The sequence below is a fragment of the Oncorhynchus masou genome, chromosome 5 (assembly GCF_036934945.1).
Source record: "Oncorhynchus masou masou isolate Uvic2021 chromosome 5, UVic_Omas_1.1, whole genome shotgun sequence".
Classification (NCBI taxonomy): domain Eukaryota; kingdom Metazoa; phylum Chordata; class Actinopteri; order Salmoniformes; family Salmonidae; genus Oncorhynchus; species Oncorhynchus masou.
In genome coordinates this window covers 80,045,906-80,065,095 of record NC_088216.1, presented here as the reverse complement: position 1 = coordinate 80,065,095, position 19,190 = coordinate 80,045,906, and the positions used below count along the sequence as shown (strand labels likewise).

The 19,190-nt window shown below is 41.8% G+C and overlaps 1 protein-coding gene across 1 annotated transcript in view; it reads left to right on the top strand.

Annotated features, from left to right (window-relative positions):
* The window catches only part of LOC135540338 (metabotropic glutamate receptor 4-like), a 124,177-nt gene that overhangs the window by 32,690 nt on the left and 72,297 nt on the right, over window positions 1-19,190 (top strand). Inside the window, exons 2-4 of the mRNA XM_064966928.1 lie at window positions 9,837-9,972; window positions 10,729-10,883; window positions 11,726-11,866. Coding sequence (XP_064823000.1) covers window positions 9,837-9,972; window positions 10,729-10,883; window positions 11,726-11,866 — 432 coding nt within the window. The remainder of the gene's footprint in view (window positions 1-9,836; window positions 9,973-10,728; window positions 10,884-11,725; window positions 11,867-19,190) is intronic.

Here is a 19,190-nt window from a genome sequence, read left to right as displayed (position 1 = left end):
ATAAAGGGAACCTTAGTGGACAAATAACAGCAATTACATACTTATTTCATTTATTTTAGAAAGAAAATTATGCCAGGCCTTATGCAAGACTGATCAACGACTACAGGCAGCATTTGGTTGCTGTCATTTGGTTACACTCAACCAGTTATTGAGTGTTTTTTATTTATTTTAATTTTGTTATTTCACCTTTACTTTACCAAGTAGGCCAGTTGAGAAGAAGTTGTCATTTACAACTGCGACCTGGCGAAGATAAAGCAAAGCAGGGAGACAAAAACAACAACACAGAGTTACACATAAACAAACATGCAGTCAATAACACAAGAGAAAAAAAATGAAAATCTATAGTGTGTGCAAATGCAGAATAGTAGGGAGGTAGGCAATAAAAAGGCAATGGATGCAAAATAATTATAATTTAGCATTAAGCATTAAGTGTAAGGGGACAATTACTTTTTCACACAGGGGAATTGGGTGTTGCATAGCTTTGTTAATTAAGTAAAATAAGTATCAATTTGCTTTGTTATTTGCAAACTCAGGTTCCCTTTATATAATATTAGGTTTTGGTTAAAGATCTGATCAGATGCAATATCAAAAATATGGAAAAATAGAGAAAATCAGAAAGGGGGCAATTACTTTTTCAAGGCACTGTATACAGTTTAATGTATGGGTAGTGGAGTGCTGATGTGAAACATTTCATTATCTTTATTCATATTTAATCCTATTTAGAGAATACATCATATTCTACGTGTATTACACAGCGGCTTCAGAAAGTATTACCCTTGACTTATTCCACATTTGGTTGTGTTACAGACTGCATTTAAAATGGATGAAAGAGTGTCTCACCCATCTACAAACAATACCCCTAAATGACTAAAACAAGTTTATAGATTTTTTTTCACTTTTCACATGTATTTTTTCAAATTCTTTGGAAATGCAATTCAGAAATATCTAATTGACATAAGTATTCATACCCCTAAGTCAATACCTGTTAGAATCACCCTTGGCAGCAATTACAGCTGGCAGTCTTTCGGGGTAAGCCTCTAAGAGCTTTGCACTCCTGGATTGTACAATATTTGCACGTAATATTTTTTTAATAATCCAACTCTGTCAAGTTGGTTGTTGATCATTCAAGCCAATTTAAGTCTAAACTGTAACTAGGCCAGTAAGGAACCTTTAATGTAATCTTGGTAAGCAACTCAATTGTATATTTGGCCTTGTGTTTTAGGTTATTGTCCTGCTGAAAGGTACATTTGTCTCCCAGTGTGTAACGGTTTTCTTCTGGGGAAAGAGAGGCGGACCAAAACGCAGTGTGGTTATTTGTACGCACAACCTAAACCTATAGGTGGGCATCTGTCCGCGGTGGCAGCTTTGGCGCTGGACGTGGACCCCACTCCATAATTGCCTTAGTCCCCCTCCTTAGCGTGACTGGCGGATCCTGGCTGAATGGCGGATCCTGGCTGAATGGCGGATCCTGGCTGAATGGCGGGTGCTGGCTGACTGGCGGATCTAGAAGATCCTGGCTGACTGACAGTTCTGGCAGATCCTGGCTGACTGGCAGTTCTGGCAGATCCTGGCTGACTGACAGTTCTGGCAGATCCTGGCTGACTGGCAGTTCTGGCAGATCCTGGCTGAATGGCGGATCCTGGCTGACTGGCGGATCTGGAAGATCCTGGCTGACTGGCGGATCCTGGCAGACTGGCGGATCCTGGCAGTTCTGGCAGATCCTGGCTGACTGGCAGTTCTGGCAGATCCTGGCTGACTGGCAGTTCTGGCAGATCCTGGCTGACTGGCAGTTCTGGCAGATCCTGGCTGACTGGCAGTTCTGGCAGCTGGCAGATCCTGGCTGACTGGCGGATCCTGGCTGACTGGCGGATCTAACTGTTCCTGGCAGACTGGCGGCTCTGGCGGAACCTGACTGACTGGCGGCACTGGCGGCTCCTGGCAGACTGGCGGCACTGGCGGCTCCTGGCTGACTGGCGGCACTGGCGGCTCCTGGCTGACTGGCGGCACTGGCGGCTCCTTGCAGACTGGCGGCGCTGGGCAGACTGGCGGCACTGGCGGCGCTGGGCAGACTGGCGGCACTGGCGGCGCTGGGCAGACAGGTGGCTCCGGCGGCGCTGGGCAGACTGGCGACTCTGATGGCGCTGGGCAGACGGGTAGCTCAGGCGGCGCTGGGCAGACTGGCAACTCTGATGGCGCTGGGCAGACGGGTAGCTCAGGCGGCGCTGGGCAGACTGGCGACACTGACGGCTCCTGGCTGACTGGCAGCTCCTGGCTGACTGGCGGCACTGGCGGCTCCTTGCAGACTGGCGGCACTGGCGGCGCTGGGCAGACTGGCGGCACTGGCGGCGCTGGGCAGACTGGTAGCTCAGGCGGCGCTGGAGAGGAAGGCTCTGGCAGTGCTGGACCGAGGAGCTCTGGCGCCTCTGGAATGAGGAGCTCTGGCGCCTCTGGAATGAGGGGCTCTGGCGCCTCTGGAATGAGGGGCTCCGGCGCCTCTGGAATGAGGGGCGGGAACTATGGTAGCGCTGGACAGAGAAGCTCTGGCGCCTCTGGACCGAGGGGCTCTGGCGCCTCTGGACCGAGGAGCTCTGATACCACTGGACCGAAGGGCTCTGGCGCCTCTGGAATGAGGGGCGTGAGCTCTGGCGGCGCCGGACAGGCGGGAGACTCCGGCTGCGCTGGAGAGGAGGAAGGCTCCGGCCACGCTGGACTGAGAGGCTCTGGCGCCTCTGGACTGAGGAGCGCTGTTGCCTCTGGACTGAGGGGCTCTGGCGCCTCTGGACTGAGGGGCGGGAGCTCTGGCAGCGCCGGACAGGCGGGAGACTCTGGCAGGCTGGACAGAGAAGCTCTGGCGCCTCTGGACTGAGGGGCTCTGGCGCCTCTGGACTGAGGAGCGGAAACTCTGGTAGGACAGGCGGGAGCACCTGTGTTGATGGGACGGAGAGACAGCCTGGTGCGGTGTGCCGGCACTGGTGGTACCGGGCTGGGGACACACACCTCTCTCTTCACACTCCCCCAATTCTATTAACACCTCCTCGAGTGTCTTCTCATCTCCCATCCGTTCACTCTCCTCCATTCTGTCCAATAACTCCTCGACCCTCTCAGACTCAGCCCTCAGCTTTGGCGATAGCTCCGCTAACATCCATGGCTCCTTACGGTAAACAGGGGGAGTTGGCTCAGGTCTGGCTCCTGACTCTGCCACACTCTCCCTGTGCACCCCCCCAAGACATTTTTGGAGGTGCCTCTCGGGCTTCCAGCCGCTCTGCCGTGCTAGCTCCTCATAATGCCGCCTCTCTGCTTTCGCTGCCTCCAGCTCGGCTTTGGGGCGGCAATATTCCCCTGGCTCTGCCCAGGGTCCTTTCCCGTCAAGGATCTCCTCCCAAGTCCATTCTTCCAAATAGTGCAGCCTCTCCCACTGCTGTTGCTGCTGCTGCTGCTTCTCCTGCTGCTGCTTTTGCTGCTGCCTCTGTTGCTTCTCCTGCTTCTGCTTTTGCTGCTGCTGCTGTTGTTCCTGCTGCACCTGTCGCTTCTCCTGCTGCTGCTGTTGCTGCTGCCTCTGTTTACCACGCCGCTTGGTCCTTGGTTGGTGGGTGATTCTGTAACGGTTTTCTTCTGGGGAAAGAGAGGCGGACCAAAACGCAGCGTGGTTACTTGTAAACATCTTTAATATAGATGAACAATGAACAATCTGCAAAACAAGAAATGTGAAAAAAATGAAACAGCCCTATCTGGTGCAACAAACACAGAGACAGGAACAATCACCCACAAAACCCAACACAAAACAGGCTACCTAAATATGGTTCCCAATCAGAGACAATGACTAACACCTGCCTCTGATTGAGAACCATATCAGGCCAAACATAGATATAGACAAACCAGACACACAATATAGAATGCCCACCCAGCTCACGTCCTGACCAACACTAAAACAAGAAAAACACACACGAATGATGGTCAGAACGTGACACAGTGGCTGTTGGAAAGCAAACTGAAGCAGGTTTTCCTCTAGGATTTTGTGCGTAGCTCGATTCTGTTTGTTTTTATCATCAAAAAAACGACGTAGTACTTGCTAATGACAAGCATACCCATAACATGATGCAGCCCCAAACATAATGCTTTGTATTCAGGACATAAAGCTGATTTCTTTTCCAATTTTTTAGCAGATTTACTTTTGTGCCTTATCGCAAACATGTTTTGGAATATGGTTATTCTTTACAGGCTTCCTTCTCTTCACTCTGTCATTTAGGTTAGTGTTATGGAGTAACTACGGTGTTGTTGATCCATGCTCAGTTTCCTATGACAATTATTAAACCATTGCTTGGACATTAAAACTCTTTTATTTTTATATTTCATCTCCATTATTAGGTGTGGGGTCCTGTGTTCCAGCCCCTTTCTTCGTAGATTTCTTGCCCGCTATAATCACTATTCTGTTGATGGCACGGCCCCATTGCTCGGACCTTAAACTTTTCTTTTATACCCATCACCATTATTAGATGTTGGGGTCCTGTCTTCCAGCCCCTTTATTTATAGAGTTCTTGCCCGCTATAATCATTCAACTCTAACTGTTTTATTAAAGTACCGATTTGCCTCAAAGTGAAATCCCTGATTGGTTGCCTTCCTCTCTAGCAACGGAGTTCAAATCAAATCAAAGTTTATTTTTCACGTGCGCCGAATACAACAGGTGTAGACCTTACAGTGAAATGCTTACTTACAGGCTCTAACCAATAGTGCAAAAAAGGTGTTAGTAGAACAATAGGAAAGTAAAGAAATAAAAACAACAGTAAAAAGAGAGTGAAAAAACAGTAGCGAGGCTATATACAGTAGAGAGGCTATATACAGTAGCGAGGCTACATACAGACACCGGTTAGTCAGGCTGATTGAGGTAGTATGTACATATAGATATGGTTAAAGTGACTATGCATACAGTGCCTTGCGAAAGTATTCGGCCCCCTTGAACTTTGCGACCTTTTGCCACATTTCAGGCTTCAAACATAAAGATATAAAATTGTATTTTTTTGTGAAGAATAATTTTTGCACGCCCAATTTTTCAATTTTTGATTTGTTAAAAAAGTTTGAAATATACAATAAATGTCGTTCCACTTCTTGATTGTGTCCCACTTGTTGTTGATTCGAATACTTTCGCAAGGCACTGTATATGATGAACAGAGAGTAGCAGTAGCGTTAAAGAGGGGTTGGCGGGTGGTGGGTGGCGGGTGTCAGGACACAATGCAGATAGCCCGGTAATCCAATGTGCGGGAGCGCTGGTTGGTCGGGCCAATTTAGGTAGTATGTACATGAATGTATAGTTAAAGTTACTAGGCATATATGATAAACAGAGAGCAGCAGTGTAAAAGAAGGGTTGGGGGGGAACACGATGCAAATAGTCCGGGAAGCCATTTGGTTACCTGTTCAGGAGTCTTATGGCTTGGGGATTAAAACTGTTGAGAAGCCTGTTTGTCCTAGACTTGGCACTCAGTCGATGACAGTCTATGACTGGGGTGGCTGGGGTCTTTGACAATGTTTAGGGGCTTCCTCTGACACCGCCTGATGTAGAGGTCCTGGATGGCAGGCAGCTTAGTTAATATCCTTGTAGTAACTGGGTGTATTGATACACCATCCAGAGTGTAATTAATAACTTCACCATGCTCAAAGGATATTAAAATGTCACATTTTTCATGTTTACCCATCTACTAATAGGTGCCCTTCCTTGTGAGGTATTGGAATAACTCTCTGGTCTTTGTGGTTGAATCAGTGTTTGAAATTCACTGCTCAACTGAGGAACCTTACAGATAATTGTATGTACTGTGTGGGGTACAGAGATGAGGTAGTCATTCCAAAATCATGTTAAACACTATTATTGCACACATGTCCATGAAACGTATTTATGTGACTTGTTAAACACATTTGTACTCCTGAACATATTTAGGCTTGACATAACCAATGGGTTGAATAGTTATTGATTCAAGACATTTCAGTTTTACATTTTTAATTAATTTGTAAAAACATAATTCCTCCTTATGGGGACATTATGGGGTATTGTGTGTAGGCCACAAAATGAAAAAGTTCATCCATTTTAAATTCAGGCTGTTACACAAACATGTGAATTCTTTCTGAAGGCCCTCATTTAAGCCCATTTCTTTTCACTGTTTACTTCAGCTGCTGACAACAAACATTTTGAGAATAAGAAACAGTAGTTTCACTGTATGCAATTAGAACTGTAGATCATTATGTGCTGGAAAAAGGGGTGACATTATACACAAAGCTATTCTGGAGTCCTGAAAATGGAATGAAAACACAAGCAGTTGCTCACAGCAGTGCATTTCAGTGGGAATGAGAATGATTCTGTGTAATGGAATATCTGAACAGTAGGTTGCTCGGTGCACAAACTATTTTGACATGCATGATATTCTATTTTCAATTCAATTCTAATTCCCATTTTCTTGGTGAGGAAATTCCCCTGTGATTAATAGAGCTCACCATTTTTTAGTCCTAAATAACGTAAATGAGTTACTTCTGTTTACGGTTTATACGGTTTTGGGATAAACACCAGAAATAAGGTCTGAGATTAACACAGGTTTAGGAGATCTTTTACGTTTCATAATAATGTCAGTCAGTTAGCGTAACTGTTACGTTCCCCAGCAAGAAATCCAAATAATGTCGCTCAAACAGAAGGGGGAACAACAATCAAACAAAACATGTGGGATTATAGGAGGGGTTCTGAAAGACACTCATCCACTGAAAGTTGACTATTAACAACAACTGGATCCAGCACAGGTGTAACACATACTGACTAATGTTGTGGAAATTCAGTACTGAGAGAGACTTGGTCATTTCTTCAAACAATCATCTTTATTTAATATCAATTAATTATTGAAATAATGAAACTGTCAACATCACACTCTAAATTGTGTTGCAGAGAGCTTCCCTAACAATGAACAACAGACATCTTGTATAGGACACTAAGAATGCTTAGATCCACCCCTCTCAGGCAGATCAAAGAGCACCATAAGCAACTTTTGGTTCATCCTGTCTCATCTGCACCTGGCGTTATCCTAACCTCTCTGGGATATGTGGGACGGTAGCGTCCCACCTCGCCAACAGCCAGTGAAAGTGCAGGGCGCCAAATTCAAAACAACAAAAATCTCATAATTACAATTCCTCAAGCATATAAGTATTGTACACCATTTTAAAGATAAAATTCTCGTTAATCCAGCGAAAGCACCACAATCGATTATGTTAGGTCACCACCAACTCACAGAAAAACACAGCCATTTTCCAGCAAAAGAGAGTCACAAAAAGCACAAATAGAGATAAAATGAATCACTAACCTTTGATGATCTTCATCAGATGACACTCATAGGACTTCATGTTACACAATACATGTATGTTTTGTTCGATAAAGTGCATATTTATATAAAAAAATCTAATTGTATGTTGGCGCGTTATGTTCAGTAGTTCTAAAACATGCGGTGATTGTGCAGAGAGCCACATCTATTTACAGAAATACTCATTATAAATGTTGATGAAAATACAAGTGTTATACATGGAATTAGAGATATACTTCTCCTTAATGCAACCGCTTTGTCAGATTTCAAAAACACTTTACGGAAACAGCAAACCGTGCAATAATCTGAGTACAGCGTTCAGACAACAAAGCAGCCAAAAAGATATCCTCTATATTGGGTAGTCAACATTAGTCATAAAGAGCATTATAAATATTCACTTACCTTTGATGATCTTCATCAGAATGCACTCCCAGGAATCACAGTTCCACAATAAATATTTGTTTTGTTCAATAATGTCCATCATTTATGTCCAAATAGCTTCTTTTGTTAGGGCGTTTGGTAGCTAGTAGCGGTGCGTGAGTAAAATCACTGGGGAAGCCAAGCCAGTAAACCAAGCCACAACCTACTTTGTGATAATTGCATTGTTTGTTCTATAACCCATTTGTTCTTATGCCACCATGATATACAATAAGGCTATGACAACAAACAGACAACAGTCTCATGGTGGTGGAATAAATTCAACTATGCATATGTTTGTTTAATCACAAAACCGGAGAACAACATCTGTCCGGTGAGGTTCACAAAGCAAATATTGCATGTCACAAACAGTTATATCACCTACAGCATGGTCAGTTAATGTTTTCGACAGTTTATTAACAACTACTGATTTAGAACCACAGAGAGTTACCCCAAGTCAGCAAAAAGACAACAGGAGCACTGCCTCCGCTATTCCAGCACCATTTCAACGTATACATTTAAACATAATCAAATCAACAAGGCTATATATGCTTGGTTTAATACACAGTACAAAAAAACAATTTAGTCCCATCAATGATGCTAAATATCTTGTGGTTGTCCATGGTACTGATTTCTGTCTGTCTCTGTGTGTATGCGTGCATGCGCACACACTTGTATAATAGTTGAACACCAATGCCGTCCCATTCTCTTTCATGTTGTCAAAACGGTCTATAGCTCTGTACGCTTTTAGTTTTAGTTTTCTTAGGCTACCTAGCTAAAATACTTGCTAGCCTGACACCTCGCATGGGCAACAATGAACCAGCTAAGTTAGCTATCTAGCGTGAGCCTACTAGGCTACATCCAGGCTACATATTGAACCTCTATCACCTCAGGCCAGTGGCGCAACATATGAATTTATGGTTAGATCAGAATCGACGTCAGAATCCTTGGCCTGTACAGAGAATTAAGTCAAAACCGCAAGTTCTAATACCCATCTCCAGCCATGGATTCGGAAAGGGTCGATATCTAGACACATTTTTCTGACAATGGTGAAGTTTTGCTTAGGAGAATCCATACTGGCCTCCCTTGGGGGGTGTTTTGCTGAGCCAGGACAATCCCACACTTGAGCGCAGCTTAATGCTGATTGGCTAATTATTTTAGAATTGTTTTATCAAGGGAGGCCAAATGATTGCTTACATCAATCAATGAAATGTTGCGGTGGAAACATCTCATACTCTTTTGTTCCAGACAGCACCAGGTACATGGGCTACACATACTGAGACAGAGGGACGCTCGTATGATTTTTCCGGTGAGATTCAGCCACTTGCGAATTGACGGAACATCTTTTATTGGTCAAATATTTGGAGAAGCATGGCTTCCCTTGGCATCCATGAATACACGCCACCGATTCTAACCCTATTGTCCTACCGCTATCTAATTACCATAATATTTACCACTTGCAAATATTGTTTTAATATGTGACGTCTGTCATTGCTTTCATCATCACCTTGTGTGTATTTCTGCTTTGGTATAGTGTTCTCTAATTTCCATATTTCATTTGAAGCTGTTCTCCTCCCCGTGGTTTAAGTGTGTTGATTAAATATGTCCTTGGTAAGGGTATCTTCAAAATGAACATGGATCAAGTGAAGTCCTATGTGTCAGATTTCCTCTCTGCCCCCCACTGGGCAGTAACTGAGCGTCAGATGCAAATGTTTTCACAGCAGGTGGATTTAGTGAAGCCGAAGGATTCATACAGTCACAAACCTAGAGAGAACAATGTTGTTGAGAGTTCTACACTTACTGGTGATCTACACTCTTAGAAAAAAAATACTTTTTGGCTCTCCCCATAGGATAAACATATTTGGTTCCAGGTAGAACCCTCTGTGGAAATGGTCCTAAATAAAACCCAAAAGGGTTCTTCAAAGGGTTCTTCTATGGGGACAGCCGAAGAACCCTTTTAGGTTCTAGATAGCATCTTCTTTTCTAAGAGTGTACTGATAGCTCAAGTTGAGCTTCTGTGAAAAGTGAAAACCTTCCAATCCAGCACTTAACCTGCCACTCAACTGCTTTGTGTTTTCTTTCTCTCTTTTGTAGGAGGTGTGTGCATCTCTCAGTCGGTCAAGATTCCCCGGGAGCCGAAACAGGGAGAGTTTGATAAGGTCATTCGCAGACTAAGAGAAAACCCAAATGCAAGGGTGGTCATTATTTTCGCCAATGAGGATGATATCAGGTAAGGGTATTATCATCGTAGCATTGACAAGTTGAATATGAAATATACTAAAATCATACAAATGTTCATTATAAGAAATACGCAGCATGAAATATTATCAATCAAAGGTAGAAGAGTCAATCGGCAGAAATAAAAAGCTTGACATTTAAATGATGCATTATGCCTTGGTCGAGCGCTGTCATAATTCCCCCTTTTAGATTCTCCGTCGGTAACTCATGTTAATATGCTTCCACACATTATCTTAGTGACAACAGGATAAACTTGGACATTATCTTCATCGTTTAGCCTTTCGTTGTCCTTACGTCAGTCAATGTTACCAGCCACTGTGCAATAAGCTTTGGATGACTAATGTTGCCATAAACCTGCTTTAGAAAACTCAGGTGAAAAACAAAAAACCTGGAGAAAGTATTTGCTATAGTTCTATTGTTAACATTTTCTGGTAAAAAAATTATGATGATTTCTCTGGGCACACAACACACCAGACCATAGATACACATCACATTCTGTATTAATCTGACCAGCCAGACTAATATAATGGGATCCAAATTAGTTTTCATTTTTTCACCTTCACTATGGATAAGACAGATGTAAGAATGAGTGAATTCAAGTTGAATCATGAATGCAGTGTACTATATAAGTCATTGTTGTTTGTGTAGTTCTTAACGCAGTACAGCCCTAACAGTTGGTTCATAGAAAGTGTTACCATAATATCACATGTATTACTGGTAGCTAAATGTGTTTATCCACTTGTACCAGGCGGCTACTCCAAGCAGCCAAGAAGGCCAACCAGACTGGCCATTTCATCTGGGTGGGCTCAGACAGCTGGGGCTCAAAGATCTCTCCAGTGTTACACCAGGAGGAGATGGCAGAGGGAGCAGTCACCATCCTGCCCAAACGCCAGTCCATCAGAGGTGAGGGGGAACAGAGACATCTTTAAGGTTGCTGGGGAAAACTTTTAGATTGGCAGATTGATTTGGTTGATTGACTGAATGATTGCTTGCTTGATTAATTAATTCATTGTTGGGGGGATGTAAGGTGAACAAAGAAAGCTTTTCGGTTGCTGCTATGAACTTTTCAATTGGCTTTGATTTATTTGATTGATTGATTGGTAGATCTTGTGTAGCTTTCCCTAAATGTACAAGGATAAAGGGACTGAGATAAATTAAATTGTTGTAGATTACAGAATAATGGATTTAGCATTATGTTTATTTTACAGACGAGACGTTGACATGGATCAGTAGTGCGTTATTGTTTCAGCAGCTGGCAGCGTACATAGGCATCCCAATTCTGATCTTTTCTTCACTAATTTTGTTTTTTGACCAATCAGATCTTTTGCTAATAATTGGGAAAAATGTCAATATTGGGTTTCTTGTGTAAATACCGCCATAGAGATATCTCTGTTAACAAGTCTCACCAGATCTTGTTCATTTTAACACAGGACACTTCCAAGCCCGATAAACTGTTGTAAAATATAAAGCATTTACTGTCCTGTGCTAGCATCAGTCCCCTTGTCCAGACCTCTGTCATGATCTACTCAGTCTGCCAGCCAAGCCACAACTCTGGTCTATAACACAATCAGCCATTATCAATACAGTCATTGTTAAAGAAATACCCACTCTGTCAAAAACTTAGTTAAAAGTGTTACCCCAATGCTCCATTACATTCCACCACATGTCAATAACTGTATTGGCAAGGACACTGTTGCCAGAGTGAGTGCACTGATGATGACAATGATGTGATCGATCTCTTCCAGGGTTTGATCGTTACTTCATCAGCCGCACACTGGAGAACAACAGGAGGAATATCTGGTTTGCTGAGTTCTGGGAGAACAACTTCGCCTGCAAGTTGAGCCGACACGCTTTGAAGAAAGGGTCCGGGCTGAAGAAATGTACAAGTAAGACAATTCTCCTTTCCTTTTCTAACAATTTATTTTTTTAAATCTACCTTTATTTAACTAGGCAAGTCAGTTGAGAACAAATTCTTATTTACAATTATGGTTTACAGGGGAACAGTGAGTTAACTGCCTTGTTCAGGGGCAGAATGACAGATTTTTACCTTGTCAGCTCAGGGATTCAAACCATTCAGGGATTCAAACTTTCGGTTACAGGCCCACATTTCATCTCCACTGATCTCAACTATCATTAGAAAATGGTTAAGTTTCACAGGTAGAAACAGCTGTTTTCCTGACCATGTGACTGAACCAGGAAAACCCCTCTGTCCTTATCATAGAATGATGTGGCCCTTGGCTTATGATACATGATGACATTTTGTACACCATCGAAAGCTATAGGTACAACATGAGCTAGATAAAAAATTATGATGATGAGGTATTATTTGGGCCTTGTGTTTTGGCTGAGTAGACCATTTGCCTGTCCTCCCACCTGGAGATGGCAACAGAACAGGGTAGTAGCAGGTCTGTGTGGTTAAACATCTCTACTTCCAGGATTAATGCCATATGCTATCCAGATGTGTCCTGGTGTGTTCTGTCTTAGTGTCCTGGAGATCGTTTGATCATCACAAATTCACCCCAGGAGTTCAATCTTGACATGGAGCTCAATACCTTCTCTCTAGGTGTTCTAAGAATCCAGCTGTATGTGACATAAGGCTAGTGGTATGATAATGGTCTGAAATGCAATTAACAGCAAAATGCTAATATAGTCTCATTATTCCCTACGGGTTTAAAATCAAATTATTCCTATTGTGATTTCTGTTGTCATATGTTCATATATAATGAGTAATTAAGAGGCCTGGGTAAGGCCAAAATGTCATAAATATGCCAACTGATGAATTATTACTCAAGTATGCTTTTAGATACACATGTCAAATATATGAAAGCAATCCTTCCTCCAAAGGACGATTCTATGGATTACATTTGTGGAAATCCCCTCAAATCATGATTTTTTTTTGTCTTGGGTTTGGATAGTCATTCAATTATAAACTGCAGTTACTGGCATAAATACAGTGTATGAAGGAACACAACATACTGTATCATATAATATGCATTCACATACATTCAATTCACATGTAGCAAATGTACATCCTTAAAATTCATGAAGTGAGCATAATTCATAGTCATGTTCTAATTGGCTTTCAGTAGAAGCCAACAAACGGAATACATTGTAAATGTGTGTTTGTTTAATCACACTGCTACATGGAACAGCAATCAAATTCTCGCAATATACTACAAAACTGTCAAAGGCTGCACGAACAGAAGCATTTCCTTCCCTTTTGTTTTCTATTAGGTACTGTTTGGGTTTTAAGTCGTTAGGCTAGCACTGCTGTTTCTGGGAGTGTAGCAAGGCATCCGACTGGAAACTAACTACAAGTGGATTAGAGGCCATCTCTCCTCACCCAGGCCAGTAATTCAAAAATCAGCAACGGTGTGAGGTCAGTAAGCAGACATGTCTTAGGTATCTATTGGGAAAAATATGGCAAAATAAGATTTCAACAGATCAGTATCATCAGTCTAAACAGAAGACTAATGCCAGTCACATCCTCTCAGTGCCACTATCTACTGCTTTGCTTTTTCATGGATGAACTGGCTCCGTGTGAAGAAAAGATCTGGGAGAAGAAAATCCCCTTTCAGAAAGCCAAGGATATAGCCACAGATCTTTATCTTAATTTGATCACTATTGTCACAGATACTTTTCCTCTGCAGCAATACATGCAAATAGTAGTCCATTCAACATTTAAAAAGGCTTCTAAAGTTTGTAATTTCCACTATGACAAGTCAGCAATAAGCTGAACGATCTGAGTAGGGATTGGAGAGATATAAATTGCAAACTGAAGGACAGGCTTTGTGTCAGTCTCAGTCACATTGTCTTTTAATGTTGAACTAAGCTTGCTTGATGACTTCATTCACTAGAAGGACCTGGAGGAGGAAGGGTTGGGGAACTGGGACATCAACCTTGACTCATCAGCTCATTGACTCATCAACTCATCCATGCATGGGCGTTACACACTGAGATAGATTGGTCTTGAGGCGTAGATGGAGTAAAGAGGTCAATCGGACTGACCAAAACAATGGAATTGCCATGGAAACGTGTGAGGGAAAGGGCCAATGGGGAAAGATCCATATTCTCCTCATTGCCCCCAACAAAATTAGCCTGCATTTAGGCGATTGTTTATATGTGTATTTCACACTATGATGAGGTCAAAATCAGCATATAAAATTTGTATGGTTGTCAACCCCAACATATGTTATTGTCATCAACACCAATCAACTGCCCTACAGTTAAAAAATACTTTGACTACCACCAACAATTTATGTATACAAACAGGAGTTTGTATATACTTTAACTTCCTCTAAACCTGAAAAGGGACAACTTCTAAATGTTATGCAGCAAAAAAAATAACATTGTGGGCCTGTTACAGTACATAAATCATGATGGATTTGACAAATATCCACTTTGTTTGATCAGATTTGTTGACTGTGCACCAGACTGGTCAATGCAACAGTCTGCATTCCATTTACACATTTACCGCATAAATTCTGGCATAAGCTGCTCTGGAATAGTGATACAAACTCAACAGGCATGTTATTGTGAGTGGCTAAATCATGTGTGCCAGAATGTTATTCTTTGACACTTCTTGACATCTGCATTGCTCCCTGTGGCTGAAGCCTTGGTCTCATAAGGATGTCATGACAAGACTGTTGGAAGCCTGCCCTGTCTTTTTCATCTAAAAAGTTACAATGTGCTTGGAAAGTGGAGACATCAAGAATGTCAAAAAGTAAACATTGCTATAGACATCCAGCAGTTTTGGAGACATTGTCCCGTTTGCTAGCAAAGAGATTTGCACTAGCTAATTAACAGTAAATACGTAAATTTGTTTGTTGTTTATATTTTCCCATATTTTCCCATTGTGAGGCACGTTCATGCCTAATCGGGGTGGCAGGTAGAATAGTGTTTTGAGCATTGGGCCAGTAACTGAAAAGTTGCTGGATAGAATCCCTGAGCTGACAAGTTAAAAATCTATTGTTCTGCCCCTGAACAAGGCAGTTAACCCACTGTTCCCTGGTATGCTGTCATTGTAAATAAGAATTTGTTCTTAACTGACTTGCCTAGTTATATAAAGAAAATATCCACTTTCTATGAGTATTGTACAGGACTAATCAATACATATGGAAAAATAGACACATCCGACTAGTTCAGGTGCCTGAGAGAACCAAATTAATGATCATTTTGCTCATTGCTTGGGGTGAACAAAATGCTAAAATAGCTAAATGTGCGGAGAAAAATCCAGATAAGATGAAGATCTGATGAAGAGCTTTGTCATGTGAAAAGGCTGTGAAGGATTTATGTGAGTGACAGTCTGAGTTAAATACCTTGCCTGCACAGCTCTGTTTGCCAGAAATATGATGGGGTGTTGTTTTTCTAAGGCTGTGTGGAAGTTTGTTGACGTAGCAGAAAGTCCTAAACTTCTTTGGCTTTGCAATCCCCTCTCAACGTGCAACGTTTCGGGAATTCTCCAGGTGCCTCTGGTGGTGCTGGCGAAGGCTTTGCACCTGTCTTCAAGGTGCTAAGCAGACCACATGGGGTATGAGTGAAGAATAATCAATGTCCTGGGAGGGCTCTGTGTGCTCACAGTGATCAAAGAGAGAGCGAGCGTGTGAGTGACTGGTAGACTAGTCTTTTATCTGTGAATGAGTGAAATACACAGCTGATATTGATTAATGTGGAGAGGAGCAGGAAGGTAGAATGGGCCCCAGCTCCCTTTCCTGGGGTTTGATGCCTCTGTCTAATTAATACAGGGGAGAACAGCATGCAGCATAGCAACACACAGCAAGCAGCATAACAACACAGACACAATGGCTGAGTCCTTTACCATAACCATGTGATATTACCACAATAAGTTATGGTTTTAATTCACCAAACTTACATCATATGAGATCCAAAATGGTCTCACGTGTTTCTAATGAACAGTTTGTAAAATGTTTACAACATCCTGTTTTTTTATCCATGTGTTCCAGCTTGCAGGTTTTGAGTTGGCAACTTCAGGACAGATGATTTTGAGATGGCAGAGTCAGGACAGACGAATTGGGAATGTTCATCAACTTAAACATCCTACATTTCCCAAGGCACACATAGGGGGAGATGTTCTCATGTGAAAAAATGGATGAAGATTGACTTTGGATGAAGTTCATGTTTTTATCGACAATGAAGGGAGATGTGGCCTGGTGCCAAACCCGAGCATGCAGAGGTTAACAGGGTCAGAGCCGACCCAGAATCACTAACTCCTTTCTGTGGCACCCTGGTAGAGGGACACGACCTTGCTGTGCTGCTGCTCCTAGTCTGAAAGGATTTCTCTGAGGGCAGCGAGCCAGCCTTGGGAGTGCGTGGGCGTGCTACGACTCTGCAATGAGATGAGAGGCTTTGCTAGGAAAGAGAGGCAATACCAAGTGAGTGTGTGTGTGTGTGGGCCACCATACCTCAGCCTGAGAGAGATATACTATATCACTCCCTCTCTCGCTCCTGGGCTGACCCACAGCCCAATATTTAGAGAACTTGGGGCTAAAAGGTTCTACCTGAATATTTGTCAAAACGTAGTTATTGACATAGCATTGTTCTGTTCAATGTTCTCTACCGGTATTATACAACATTTCATGTTAAGGTCAAAATAATACACGATAGAAATGGCTAAAACCATTCAAACCAATGAGGGTTCAGAACTTCAAAGCCAATTATCTCAGAATCATCTATTTATTTACTTTTACCCTTTTTTCTACCCAATTTCCTGTTCTCCAATTGGTAGTTACAATCGTGTCTCATTTCTGCAACTCCTGTACGGACTCGGGAGAGGTGAAGGTTGAGAGCCATACGTCCTGCGAAACACAACTCAACCAAGCCGCACTGCTTCTTGACACAATGCCCCAGCCGCAACAGATTTTGCAGATACAACCTTATAGTCCTAAGCTTTCCATGTGTCTGTCCAATTTTGGTGCATGTGGCGCTCAATTACCACAGTTTACCACAATTATCACAGCCGTAACCTGGTTCTTTATTGATTTCATAGATGCATAAGCTTTAGTTTTTTGCTGTGGCAAACTGATATATGGCAGATGAAAGATGACTGAAAGAGAGCTATCGATTTGGGGCTAGCAAGCTTTTAAGTTGAAGTGGTTCTGCTAAGATCAGAAAATTGTCTGGCACCAATATCAGGACAGCGTTGCAAGAGGAATGAAGTAGAGTGATGCAACACGGTTTCTACAGAGAAAATCAAGAATCAATTCTTTCCATGAAACAAATTACCAGAGAGAGCTGAAACTACAGCAAAAAATATGTTTCAATGCTGACATACTTGACATAGCACATTCCTTATCTATACTGTATATCATACAGTGTACATATCAGGCTATTACTATGCATAGTACCTATTATATTACTAGGCATAGTACCTATTCTATTACTCTGCATAGTACCTATTCTATTACTAGGCATAGTACCTATTATATTACTAGGCATAGTACCTATTCTATTACTAGGCATAGTACCTATTATATTACTAGGCATAGTACCTATTCTATTACTCTGCATAGTACCTATTCTATTACTAGGCATAGTACCTATTATATTACTAGGCATAGTACCTATTCTATTACTCTGCATAGTACCTATTCTATTACTAGGCATAGTACCTATTATATTACTAGGCATAGTACCTATTCTATTACTCTGCATAGTACCTATTCTATTACTAGGCATAGTACCTATTATATTACTAGGCATAGTACCTATTCTATTACTCTGCATAGTACCTATTCTATTACTAGACATAGTACCTATTATATTACTAGGCATTGTACCTATTCTATTACTCTGCATAGTACCTATTCTATTACTAGACATAGTACCTATTCTATTACTAGGCATAGTACCTATTCTATTACTAGGCATACTACCTATTCTATTACTAGGCATAGTACCTATTCTATTACTCTGCATAGTACCTATTCTATTACTAGGCATAGTACCTATTATATTACTAGGCATTGTACCTATTTCTTTACTAGGCACAGCACCTATTATATTACTATGCATAGTACCTATTCTATTACTAGGCATACTACCTCTTCTATTACTTCTTATTTCTATCTGAGTCTTTATTATTGATTATTGTACTACAATAGTTAAGGTAGTTAGCACACAAGCATTTTGCTGCACCTGCTGTAAACATGCTGTAAACTGTGGGCGTAGCCAAAACAATTAGATTTGATTATATGTGAAATTAATAAAGAAAATGTGTTACAGTATTCTCCTGCTGGAATGCTTTAAATCCATAGCTATTAGGTTTGCAATGGGTGAAAATACAATATATTTCCATGTACATGAGGTTTGATCATAATGCATCAAAACTCAAAACTACATTATTGTCCAAACAGGCCCCCCTATACTGAGACTAGTTTCCCTATAAGATTTATGCTTACACACAAGACCGTCAATCTTGTTCTGTAGCAAAAACAATTCTCCCCCAAACAACCCAACACAACATGGTATTGTAGAAAAACAGAAGCTTCCTAGGCAACCTACATATAATTACATCTGATTAATTGTCGCTTATGTAACATATTACCTATACATCACTTATGAGATGTAATTCTATGTAATATACTGTATATGACATTTTTATGCATCACATAAATATTATACTGTATATGTCACTGGACATTTTTCAAACAGGAAGTGAAGAACAACAATAATCCATGTATTCCTAGAGAGAAGAAAAATAGTGATTCCTCTGAGGAGAAGACCTTACACTCCACATATTGGAATTTATTGGCTCCTCTGCAGTGGTCTAGCTAAACATTTACCTTCCAGCTAATTTTGAAAAGTATCAGGAGGGAGGGGCCAGTCAGTCAGTGCATCAAGGCCTAGACGCTAGCCTAACGGAAGGGTAATGTATTTTCTCTATGACTCCTGGCCCTTTGCCACGCCTTCCATTACAAGGTCCTACTGTTCTTAAGTGCTTCAAACAGAACTGGCTTAGCCGCGTACTCAACTTTGCTGACTTACTTTACACTAAGTTCCTAGCATTTCAGATTGACAAAGTACTAGCAGTATAACTGTGGACCCTGGCATAGTGAAAGCATACAGTCTCAGTACATAGAATCCAGTTGGTGGTAATTAAATAGGCACAGGTTGTCCCAAATAGCACCCTAATTCCTATCTAGTAAACTTTATAGGTAATCAGGTGCCATTTGGGACACATCCATTGGTATA